Below are 13,093 nucleotides of genomic sequence, written 5' to 3'. Positions count from 1 at the left end.
GTTACGTCTGTCGTTAAGCTTTGTTATTAGCGTTTATAAATATTTATTTTTAAATAACACAAAAGTGTCAGAAAGTATTTATTTTTTATAGAAAAGATTATATATAAAGTTTATATATAGGTAATAAAATGGAGTTTATAAGATTAAAAGTGAATACACGTTCCTGTACCATGTTATACGATATATTATACAAAATTGCATTGTACATACATTGTATATACATATGACTACGTATACAATTATCAGCATAAAAGTATTGCTTCTTTGTTTATTCTTCTTCGTTCTACAATTTGAACCATTCAGTGACAGCTTTATATATAATTTAATTTTCGAATACGATGGCTTCGAATTTCTTGTAGAGTATACTCTACATAATAAAGGTAGATAATACTTATATCAGCTTAGGTTTAATTCTTAGATTGAATTCTGTGACTTCTGTATGTACTCATACGTAATAAAGTACTATTTAATCTTATAATACAAAAAAAAGCTTTAAATTTAAGGACAATAACACTTTTAGGGATTTCATTGAGAAAATAATATAATCTGCAAGTTTGATTAATTTCATGAATTCCTATTATAGTCAAGTATATACATATATGTGCTATCGTACATTAAGTATATTATTGACTTCAAAGTAAATTAAAGTGAGTAACATATAATATACTTACATTCATACGTGTATACAACTGATAATATGAACTTTGTCAGAAATATTTTAAGAATTAAGTAGTTTTTACGTTAAAATAATTATTTATTTAAAAGATAATCAAATTATCTTGATTTTTAACACGAGAAAATTTGTAAGTACGAATGCTCGTTTTTTTTGGTTTTGTTTACTTCATCTAAATCATTTTTATTTTTACTTGTATATATGATTTATTATGTTGTTAGAAAAATGTATCCTCAATCATGATATTCATAATTTAATTCTTTATAACAGCAAATTGATATCATTAGGAATGCAATATAAATTCATTCATCATCAAAATTTTATAACTATATTTTATGTTTCCAGTTGTTTTGCCCTTATTACACTATGTTATAAACAGTAAAGGTGTCTCGAAAATTTATTGAATGTAAATAATGTAAATTTAATTAAATTTAAGTCTGTTGCATTTGAGCATAGATTATTTATTTTTTTTATATATATTTTCTTATTTGTTGCAGTAACATGCATATACTTATGAGAATAACCTTTTTCTTAATTAAAATAAAAAATAACGATATGTTTCAATTAAGTTTCCTTTTCATTAATTTCTTTAATGTATATTAATTAACAATTTTAAGTAACAAAGTTAATTTTTTTATATTTTTAAATATTTGAATTGTTCTATATCATTTGTAATATTCAAAACATATAGTAAGCACTTGTACTTTGTGTCCGTTAATAATAAAAAAAGAAAAAAGTTAAAAATGTATCATAATCATTGTTACCAACGAGAAAGGTATACTTACGCCATTTTAACATCAAAATAGCACCAATTTTATTATAACATAATTTGAATAAAACAAACAAAGGAAAATCACATCGAAATTTAATATTTTGTAACAAATATTTCAGTAGGTACAACTTAATATATAACACTAGACACCAAATCGTAAAGCACTGTGTTAGTTGAAGTAGCTCAGGTAGTCGATACGTGGTTCCACGATGAGCAGACTCATAGCGCCATGATTACTATGCAGGTGGCGTTCCTTCCTTTCTTCCCGCCAATGTCACCGCATTGTTTACCGCCATACAGCCGTCGTCGTCACACCGACTAACAGTAAACTGGCTAAGTGGACCCTGAAATTGAAGCGACCTGAACCGACGACCTAGCCTCGTTAAGGAAGTTATTGTTTAGCGTATCTATGTTTCCGATGTCAAAGTAGTGCGTATACGTCTGGCTAGACGTTTGTTAAGACCTCTTTAGGATTAAGAAAAAATAAGTAGATATATTTTAACGGTTCATTGAATATATCTTATTGAATAGACTTTTGCTTATTTATAATATTTTAACTTGAATAACTACTAAAAATTGTCTTTTTTAATCGGCAATGAACTCTCAGGCTTATATTTATATTTTTTACTAGTTTTCAAACGCGGCTTCGCTCGTGTTTTAAATGTCAGGCATAAAAAGTAGTCCCGGGCGCTTGCGTGATACAAAATTCATAAAATTCGGTTAAGTGGTTTGGCTATTAAAGAGCAACAGATAGACTGACAGACAGAGTTACTTTCGTATTTATAATATTATACCGCAACGGTTACGGATTTCTTTTGATTAGTAAAGATCCATCCAAATTTTCAAGAGTATCGGCTAGATTGCAGAAAAGTATTATAAACTGCACCCACAACTATTATTTGAAGTGGTTGACATTGCTAGATTATCTGCCCTTTAAAAATGTTAGCGGGAACCGGTCTAGTGTTTACTTGAACTAGGTCTTCAGAATCTGAACGAGTATCTTGTACGTTTACAATATAAATGATCGCATCGGCAAACGGGAGCATCTCGCCATTTAAGTCAACGTCAAGTTCAAGGTGAATCATTGGCATTTATTAGACGATTCGTCAAAAGAATCATCACGTAAAAACAGTACACCCATTACGGGCTTGTAATTATGTTTATAAGTTAAATAATGAATGATTAAAACTATGTTAAATATTTTAAATTTATTATTTAGTAATATTTAAATTAAAACATAAATTATTTTAATTTTCAAGACTGACTAATTATAATTACTATTTAGAATCGTTTTCATCTACATAAATTCTGACGGCAAATTTAATCTTAGATAGTAAAATTTCCAGCGGCCACCACACGCACAACGCTCTTTGCGTTGATATTTAAAATTATTATTACGGGTCATGAAGTTTTGTTATACGAATTAAATCAATTATAGTGTCGTAAATATTTATTGCAAACAGTAGATAATAGACGAATGTGAAAAATACACAACACATGTAGACTAACATGTGCTAAACACAATTTCATTATTGACCCGATAATAAAAACATTATTACATATAAACGTAAACGACTCTGTTCATTTCTCACCTTTTCCATGTATCTTAACACTGCGTTATCATATTTGCTATCGATCTGTTTACTCGAAATAAAAATGAACGAAAACATATTTATAAGATGAGCGTTTCAGCATTCCGTTATCATAATATTCTAGTAGTTGAGCCGAGAGCTTCAGTTTGTGTAGTTGTGTGTGACTCAGCAGCGATGACAGGGCAGTATCAATTGTTTTTAAGCAAACGCTTGGTAACAGAAACAAAAATTTTTGACGGCGGTGTTCTTGTCAACGATTGCGGAGTAATTGAAAATGTTCTAAATAGGAATGACGCCAATAAATTGATAGCAGAACTCAAGGACAGAATTGAAGTAAGTTACGCTGTGTGGTATGAATATTTAATAACACGTTTTACACATGTGGTTAGTCGTCTCTTTCCGGCAATGCAGTTCCAACCTTGAGAGGTCGGTAAGGGCGTTTGCCTGGATTTTTTTACAGATGTGCCCGAGTTATTTGCCCGCAAACTTGCATACATTAAAAATGAACACAAGACGACACTAATATATTATTATTATTATTTACAATATTCATGTATATATTCAATCAGTTACAATTACATATAAGACACTATTAATATATATGTATCAAATTGATTTAAAAGTTAAAGTTTTAAGGATTTTTTTTATTGTTGTTGAAACTAATTTTATCACTTGAAATCCAGTTTTTGTCACAGTTGATCGCCTGCCAAATACCTGTTAGAAAAAACCAGTTTACAGTATTCTTTTATATACTTAATAGCAGCTCACATTTACACAACCATTGCCATTTATAATTGTTCTTTTATGTTATTGCTTAAGTATTGATAGAAAGATTAAGAATCAACACTAGTGGCCTTTTTTATTAACGTTTTTGTCAGATGTTCAGTTAAACATTGTGGTAGGGCTTTGTGCAAGCTACGAAGGTAGCTACCACTCACACATCATCATTCAATATATAACCAAACAGCAATTAGTATTGTTGTGTTCTGGTTTGAAGGGTAAGTGAGCTAGTGTACAGGCACAAGGGATATAACATTTTAGTTCCCAAGGTTGGTGACGCATTTTAGATTTGCGGAATGGTAATTAATTCTTACAGTACCAATGTCTACGTGCAGTTTTCCCAAGCCTATTATGGGTAAAAAAAAATTTATCACTTATCATGAAGTGACATAAAAAAGTGTTCCCTTTTCTGACTTTATTTATTTGACATTCGAAAGAAGACCATTACACACACACACGCAAAGCAATAAATGTTATATATCTAAATTAGCGCTAATAACTGACATTGTAAATTATATTATATAAATGTGAGTAATATATTCTTAATATATTCATAGGTCAATTTATTACAATTTTGTCTTTGCTTGAAGTAAACCGGATATATTTTTTTATCTTCAATCTTCACTTTTTTCTTGCTTCGTTTGAACGTTTTTAATAAAACTTGTGGGAATCTGTAAAACAATACGAATAGCAAACGAAATGTATTAATTAAATTTAAATTATATTATAGAAAGAGTATAATTTAGAATGTTTATGAACATTTTTGCAAAGTTTTCGCTATAATCTACTAATAATTATAGATGCGAGAGTCTAGTAACTCTATTAGCTTTCCGTTAGTTCACCTTTGATTCGCTGAACCGATTCAGATGAAATTTAGTAAGGTGATCATTTAAGTCCTGGTGTCCATCCTCGATTCTAAAATGGGATGTGAAGATGTTGTTATGGGTAAATTTAATGAATTTCATGCGGGTAAAGCCGGAGTTTCAGCTAGTATATAATAAAAACATCTTTGTTATGAATTTCTTACTGCTGTGCAAAGGCTACATTTAGAGCTTATTCCATCACTCTACTCCACTGTTTGTTGGATAACTACGTTGCAGTATTGAGTACGGCATCTGCTGTTTCCTCACGATGTTTTCCTTCGATCACAAGAAGAAAAATAAATACAAATTAAGCATATTTTGGAGGTCGTGGTTTTCAGTATCTATCATATCGTAACTTAAGGATAACTCTATTTAAATAAAACTAAAGAAATATACGAATATACGAATAAAGAGTAATATACTTAAAAAGGCTGTTACCATTAATAACATTGTTTTAAGCAAATTCAAGCAAATCGTTAAGCTTATTTTAAATTTAAATCGTCACTGTAATGATGATTAATAAATAGGATTTAATTCCTATTAAAATCATTTAATTTCATAAGTAATCAACTGTTTTTTTATTAATAATTAGTATATTTTATCTTTCGTCTCGCTTACTTTAATAGATAAACTAATAATTTCTGATCGTCATTACAATTAAATCTATTTTTATATCTTTCCTTACTTATTATTAATAATAATCGTGAAAAGCCGATATTTTTAAGGTTATTTTTTCATAGTGGGCTGAATTATACCTAAACAGCGTAGTTATGTATTTTTTTTTTCTATGTAACATTTCAGTTTATTATTAGCTTTAGACATTTACAACAATAAAACTTTTAAGTAGCCGCTTTTTAATGGTATACAAATTTGATCTGAACTTTAACATTTCAAATAAATTAACAACGGAATCAATCTCCACTTTTTGTCAACAGCGAAGGAAAAAAATGCAAAATAATATTAAGACTTAAATACATTTGGTTATTTATAATGGCGCTAGTCATTCTCCGTTTATCCGAAAAGTGATTATTAGTTACAGTTAGAATTGTTTTCTATAAAATCTGTATAGTAAGACGGAACTTGACTTCTAATCAGGTAATATGTGTATATGCCTAACTGTAATTGTATCAATATATCTCGAACTTTGTAGAGATTGGAGATTTTTCTTTTAGCTGCTTAGTTAGCACAATAATAATAATTTCTAAAGATCTCTTTAATACAAAATAATTAATCATGTCTGAATTAGATGACTTTCGACAAAGAAAATAATTTATAAATGATTATTGTTCAATTTTATCGTAATAATAACGAATTATCGTCACGAAAAGCTATTCAGTAGTATATATAATTTTTTACTTTTGAGGGATAAACCCAGGTCCCATACAATTTCTATTTTACTCTGAAAGATTTTGTGTTAATCTTTACTAATCAATAATTGTTCATATTAGCTCCTGATGTACAATCTATTAATTATTTAAGGAAGAAACCTAAACCGAATTAACCGAAGTTAAACCTAATTGAGATAACATCATACGTTAGTAGTTAGAAAAATCGGAATTTTTAAACAAATTGCAATATACTTTAGTATTATTTATTACGGTATACAGAAACCAAAACATTTTGAAAGATTTGGTAAGCTTAATCCTTGATATATTTGTAAGATTTTACCCATACTTACTACATACTTGAGACGTAATTACAACCAGAAGTAATTAGGATACACTTTATATATCTACACTTATTAGACGTTTAAATCTTCTAATTAATATAAAAAAATAAACATAATAAATTATATGGTGAACCTTGAACTTATCCTTTAAGAATAAAACATTTTATTGCTTCTTAGCCAAAATACAAACTGTTTTATTGTGTTTAAATGTCTTTTGTTGACTTTTAATCTTTTATATTTAATTGTTTGAAATTCTAAAGATAATTTTGATTAGAAACAAACATAGTTCTCTTAATAAAGCAAATAATAAATTATTACGACTGGTTTATTAATTAAATCCTTGTATTTTATTTTTATCAATTATTGTCAAATGTATGTTTTTTTTATTGTAGGTAATAGATGGTGGAGAATGGGCCCTCATAGCAGGGGTTGTAGATTCTCATGTACACGTCAACGAGCCGGGTCGAACTGCCTGGGAAGGTTTTCGGACTGCAACTAACGCTGCGGCCGCTGGCGGCATAACGACAATTGTAGATATGCCTCTGTAAAAATTCATATATTTTGAATATTTATTGATTTATTGTGTAATTTTTAAAAGTAGTTGGTCTTAACTTATACGTATCTCCTTGTTTTTAATGCCAAGACCTAAAATCCAGCTTATAGGTCTCGCTCAATTTTAAGACAAATTTACCCACTAGTCTTAAAAAAAACACAGGGAGAGACAACTTGGCGTAAGATTTTTATATAAACTTTTCAGCAATTCTATTCCACCGACAACAACATTGGAAAACCTTAAGATTAAAGCGGAATCCGCTAAAGGTCATGTTTATGTCGATGTTGGATTTTGGGGCGGAGTCATCGTTGGCAATCAGGTAAGGTCAGATTTATAAATACATATTTTATTAATCTTATAAAACCTGAATTTTTTTCTTCTCGATCCTCAACATGTTTCAGGAAGATTTTAATTTCATTATCATAACAGATATTGTCGCATCAAAATCACTCGAAAATGTCGACAAGCCATGATAAGACACGTCTGTATTATAATGATGAATGATGGGCGACATAATCTGTGCCATGTTGGCACATTTAAAAACCATAAACAAACAAAGGTTAATAATAATATTATGAATAAATACGGTTCTCTTGTAATAATAGTCGTAGTAACAGCAGTATAGTTAGTAAGTAACAAAGATTTGTAAACTTCCATTTTTTGGTTTAATTATAGAATTCACTACGCGATTTAGTAAAAGCTGGAGTCGTAGGATTCAAATGTTTCTTATGCCCGAGTGGTGTGGATGAATTTCCAAATGTGGGCCCTAAGGATTTGGAATTAGCATTTGATGCCCTTGAAGGAACCGGATCAGTTTTGGCGGTAAGTTTGATTGAATCTACTCATGCTGACTTTGTTTTAAATAATATTTCATAAGTGAGTTGATACGAGTATATCGCATAATATAATTCGGTCATCGAATCGAATTCACATTATGTAACCAAATTGTATTTAAACATTCCAAAAGAATCTTGCGCCGTTGTTTGGATTTAACATGCACCATGTCAAGAATCGAATTCCGTTATTTGTAACAGCAATACTACATACTAATCTTTTAATGCTTTATAAACTCCCAAACACTTTTGACCAAATTTTACCTAAAGACATTAACCACTCAAGGCCTTAAGATTGTAATTTTATACAAAGAATATTTGTTTTTATAAATGAATAAAAATTAGATTATGCACATAAATGTTTTTACAGTTCCACGCCGAACTTGAAGATGAGTCTTGTACCAAAACTGATACTACTGAAGAAGGTATGATTCTAAAACATTATTTACATTTCAGAAACATTATTTATAATTAGTAATTAAATTGTTTATATTTGCGTGTTAGATTATTAGCAAGAAACAAATTTATATATAATTATAATAGAGTGTCAGGTACACTACACAGGTACACAGATATTCAGATTTTGAAGTTAATAACTTTTTTTAGAATGTGCATAGAAGTTCTCTTGAAAAAATACGTGATAAAAGAAGCGAAAAATACCTTCAATTAAATGCTCAATAACAATATAGGTACAAAGATAGGGGTGTTTTTTTATCAGTATTTAAAAGTGCTTTTCACATTAATGAGTTATATCTCTTGATTTTATTGAATATGATAATATCAAATTTTTCGTTTTCTTTTTTTTACATATTAATGTTTGGCTTTTTAAAGCACGTTTTAATTGCAAATTTACACGTGCTTAATGAAAAATCCGGAGAAGTCATGTGGTGTCCGACACCATAAGTTTTGTTACATTGTCTGATCGCATTGGCTTACTAGTAACTCTAGAAGGTTTTTTAATTACATCTTCCTCTCGGTTCCATCATTAGACCCTTGCCAACCGTTGTAATTTATAGAATTCTTTAATAACAAACGAAATTAGCCCAAATTCGATGGTTTATCAATAGCTATTTAAAATTAGATTCGTTTGCAATGTTGAAACATTCGACAAGAGCTTAACAAAACCGCATAAAAATATTTATTTGTCTGTAATCTGTAATTTGAAAACAAATTTAACATAATGAGCACGGTGCTTAAAATTCGATAAAATTTTATTACTTGCTGTGTGAAATAAATCTACTTGATTTATTAATAGCTTTTTTATTGTTTTAGATCCCGAAGAATATAAGACATACCTTCAATCACGACCGCCTAAAATGGAACTGAATGCAATCACGCTTATCACAGAATTTTTGGGGAAAACGAAGTCGGTTTCGTTTAATATTCTCATAGTATCGTAATATTTTATTAAATATTTTGTGATATTTATGAAAAAATTAAATATGCCTATCGAATAATAATAGCAATTTGTCGAACAAATGTTTGTGGTATTAATAACAATAATGAATTAAAGGTATTAATATAATATGATATAATTAAAAGTGTTCGGGTCCACGTCGTACACGTCTCTTCATCAGCGGTTGTGCCATTGCTTGAGAAGGCGCGAGCAGCGCGCATCGTCGCAGGACACGATGCGTGGCGCGGCGGAGTGACTGCAGAGACCTGCCACCATTACCTGACATTGAGTGCTGATGAGATCCCACGGGGTCACAGCGAGTACAAATGCGCACCGCCGATTAGAGATATGAATAATAAAGTTCGTTTTTGTGTTATGTTAATAGATAAAATTAATTCAAATACAAATAAAAATTAAGTTCCCAGTATGTACTATAATATCCTTTATTTAGATAAAAGACAAGTTTATGGTCTATAGAAATAATTAGAATCAGCTGTGCATGAAATCGCAATAGCAGCGCAGGGACTAATTTTAATTAATTTTATTACAATTTTAACGGTTTTTTTTAAATTTAAAGTACTTAATAATTTTAAAAAAAAGGTAAATAGTGCAGAGTTGGTTTTTAATTTAGTCATCTTATATTTATAGGAGAAATTATGGAACTTTTTATTAGAAGATAAGTTAGATATGGTGGTGTCAGATCATTCGCCTTGTACCCCTGAACTGAAATGCAGCAACAATTTAGAAGCTTGGGGCGGGATATCTTCAGTACAATTCGGTTAGACTATTTCAAAGTTTATTTTATTCAGATAAACCAAGACTAGAAACATTTAAAATTGTCTTTTTTCAGGTCTCTCTTTATTCTGGACGCAACTCAGTGCTCGTGGCTTAGATATGAGGTCGATAAGCAAATACTTGAGTGTAGGTCCAGCTCAATTATGCGGCTTACAAAATCGTAAAGGAACGATTAAAGCAGGTCTTGATGCTGATCTAGTATTTTTCGACCCCGATGAATCCTTTGTCGTTACCTCCAATATCATTCGTCATAAGAATAAGGTAATTATGATACTAAATTATTTGTTTGCAACATAAAGTGAGATGCTAAATTGTCGACCGCTTTACAGAATTCTTTTTCTTCGTCATTCGAATACCCCTTAACCATAGCGATCACTCCAGCCACATCATAACGAGCTTCATATATTAGACGGATACAAGGTGTGGATTGTAGAACCGTAATCACTGTGATTGGGTTTCGCCGTGTCCAAAAACTTTTTGAAATATTTTACAGATGATTACACACTTAGGCCCAGCGTTATAGGAATGAGGATAAATCAGCGTATTTTTTATTGACATAATTCTGTGCCTTTTATCTTTTTAATTCGTTTTTTAAAAAAGGTCAGCTATCATTATAGCGATTTGAAATTTCGAGACCATTGCTCTACATGGAGACATAGTGCTCTCTCTACACCATTGGTGCAAGTTTGCTTCTGGCAAATAATATAAATCAAAATATTCTGAATTATGTAAGCATGATTACATTTTCATAATATAAATAATATATCATTAAAGGGGTATATTTTTAAATACATATAATGGGTATCATTTTAAAGAAATTACTCGCTCAATGTCACAATTAAGATATATAAGTACCCACATGTTAGAAGAGTGTTAACAAGTGAACAGGGAAATATACCTCGTACGTACCTAAAGCTACTTTTTTAATTGTATATGCACGCGGACGATCTATTGGGACACACCTGGTGGTGAGTAGTCACCATCGCCCATAAACATTCGAGCTGTAATATTGTAAATAAACATGACATCGCCAATGCGCCACCAACCTTAGGAAATTCGATGTTATGTCCCTTGTGCCTGTAGTTTCACTTGCTTACTCATCCTTCAAACTTGAACAAACAATACGTGGTATTGCTGTTTGGCGGTATAAGTATTTCTCTTTGGCGGCAGAATATATGATGAGTGGGTGGAACTTATTCAGGCATGCATGCACAAAGTCTAATTTCTAATTAAAATACTCTTATATTCCTTGTATAACAGAAAATTATAATAAAGTTGGCGATTACGTCATTATTTTATATCACCATCGTCGAAGTTGTAAATATTTTTTCGCTTACAACATTTAATACATATAATTTTTGGCTCGTGATTTTACTTACTTAGATCTCGTGATACAATGTTTTTGTAATTACCATATCATTAACAGCTTCAGAGATAACGAGTTCAAATGATTGTGGGAAGAGTTGAATACAAATCAATTGTGTGATTATTTAGTTTGTTTGAATTAAGGTCGAAGTAAAGAATAAATTAAAGACATCAGATGGGTTTTTATATTTTATAGTAGTTATCGCCTAGTTTTGATATTAGAGAAATGAGGAACATTTTGTGAGGAAAGTCTTGAGCATGAACGTGGATGGATATAGAGGAAGGGGACGACCAATGAAAAGATGGTTGGATAGTGTGAAAGATTATATGGCTGGAAAAAATGTTACTTGTGAGATGACGTCAGATAGGGAAGTATGGAAAAAGAAGACATGCTGTGCCGACCGCAAGTAAATTGGGATAAGGGCAGAAGGATGATGATGATACTAGCTATCGCACGCGACTTCGTTCGCGACTTTGGGGTTGGTCGTCGAGTTTTAGTTATTAAAACGTAGCCTACGTAGTACGTCCTTTCGTGGAGTTCAAATTTGTTTCATACCACATTTTATTCGGTTTTGTCATGAAAAAGCAGCAGACAAACAGATAAGAACAAAAACAAACTCACCCTAAGAGTATTACGTTTCACTCAGCATTTATGCATTCAAGTGCCGAAACGAGTGGATATAATCAATTAGCTGAGTCCAGTGTGTGACATTAACGAATTATGTCAAACAATAGAATATGTTTTACATATAATTTTAAACATAACACAGCATAGCAAATTAAACAAAATCCTTCACGAGACTAGACTTATCAACAGTGTTATAATCAACGATGTGAAACAAATCAAGAAAGAATATAATAAATACCCAAGTAATAATAAAATACAATGGCAACATTATTTTCTAGAATTATTCCGTGCAAAAACCTTCAAAATAAATAAATTGAAAGGCGTAACAACAGTTTTTATTACCTTTTTGTATACGAGTTAATAAATTAAGATTTTCAACTTTATAACATACCCCTGTATGTATACACAATAAAGTAAATAATTACTTAAGAAAAAAACATTTTTAATTGGAAAGTTAAATATCAGAAATTTTGTGGTAACTCTTTGATTGTTGCTTTGTATTAGTACATAGAGATAAAATTCACCATTTTTTACATAAAAATAAAGTCAAAACTGTGTTGCGGTTGTTCCAACCATTTTTTACTACCTTTATCATTATATTATTACTTATTAATACAGAGAACCTAAAATAAATACTAAAAATTTAATGATGAACACTGTGTTTATTTCAGTTGACGCCTTACATTGGAAAAGAACTAAAAGGTGTTGTAAAGAAGACGTATCTGCGCGGAAAACTAATCTACGCCGACGGAGAAGTCACTGGACAACCAAATGGAAAATTGTTGCTCAAAGATTTTAATTAAAACTTTCTTATTTAGAATGTATAATATCGATTGTTAAATAAATATTTTATTCTTTATCTTATTAGTGCCACATTTTCAAAGCCAAATATATTAATAATACCGATATTTACTGTTTGAATTGATTAAATAAGCTCAATTATATTAATAAATTAAAAAAGGAAGAGAAATAGAACAATATTGAATTATTTCATTTGTATCTTTTTCACACAAATAATACTATTATAAAAGTTACATAATATTAAATTACATGTCTTAGTAAACAAATGTACAATTATGTATTACTATTTTTATTAAACAAAAATTAAATCGATAAAGTAAATTTGATTTTGCTTTATAAACCATGTAAGTAGCAGTCAGTGCCGACGTTTTAA

At 30.1% G+C, this 13,093-nt stretch overlaps 1 protein-coding gene across 1 annotated transcript; it reads left to right on the top strand.

The window, feature by feature from the left end:
• The first annotated feature begins 3,143 nt into the window (after window positions 1-3,143).
• Window positions 3,144-12,776, top strand: LOC125064711 (allantoinase-like). Its single transcript, XM_047671895.1, has 10 exons — window positions 3,144-3,370; window positions 6,742-6,893; window positions 7,107-7,221; window positions 7,578-7,724; window positions 8,106-8,160; window positions 9,008-9,101; window positions 9,278-9,491; window positions 9,780-9,909; window positions 9,982-10,187; window positions 12,591-12,776. The coding sequence occupies exons 1-10, from the start codon at window positions 3,212-3,214 to the stop codon at window positions 12,720-12,722; spliced, it is 1,404 nt and encodes a 467-aa protein (XP_047527851.1). The 5' UTR covers window positions 3,144-3,211; the 3' UTR covers window positions 12,723-12,776.
• Window positions 12,777-13,093: the final 317 nt, after the last annotated feature.

The sequence above is a fragment of the Vanessa atalanta genome, chromosome 6 (assembly GCF_905147765.1).
Source record: "Vanessa atalanta chromosome 6, ilVanAtal1.2, whole genome shotgun sequence".
In the NCBI taxonomy this organism is placed as follows: domain Eukaryota; kingdom Metazoa; phylum Arthropoda; class Insecta; order Lepidoptera; family Nymphalidae; genus Vanessa; species Vanessa atalanta.
This window is presented reverse-complemented; position numbering and strand designations above follow the sequence as displayed.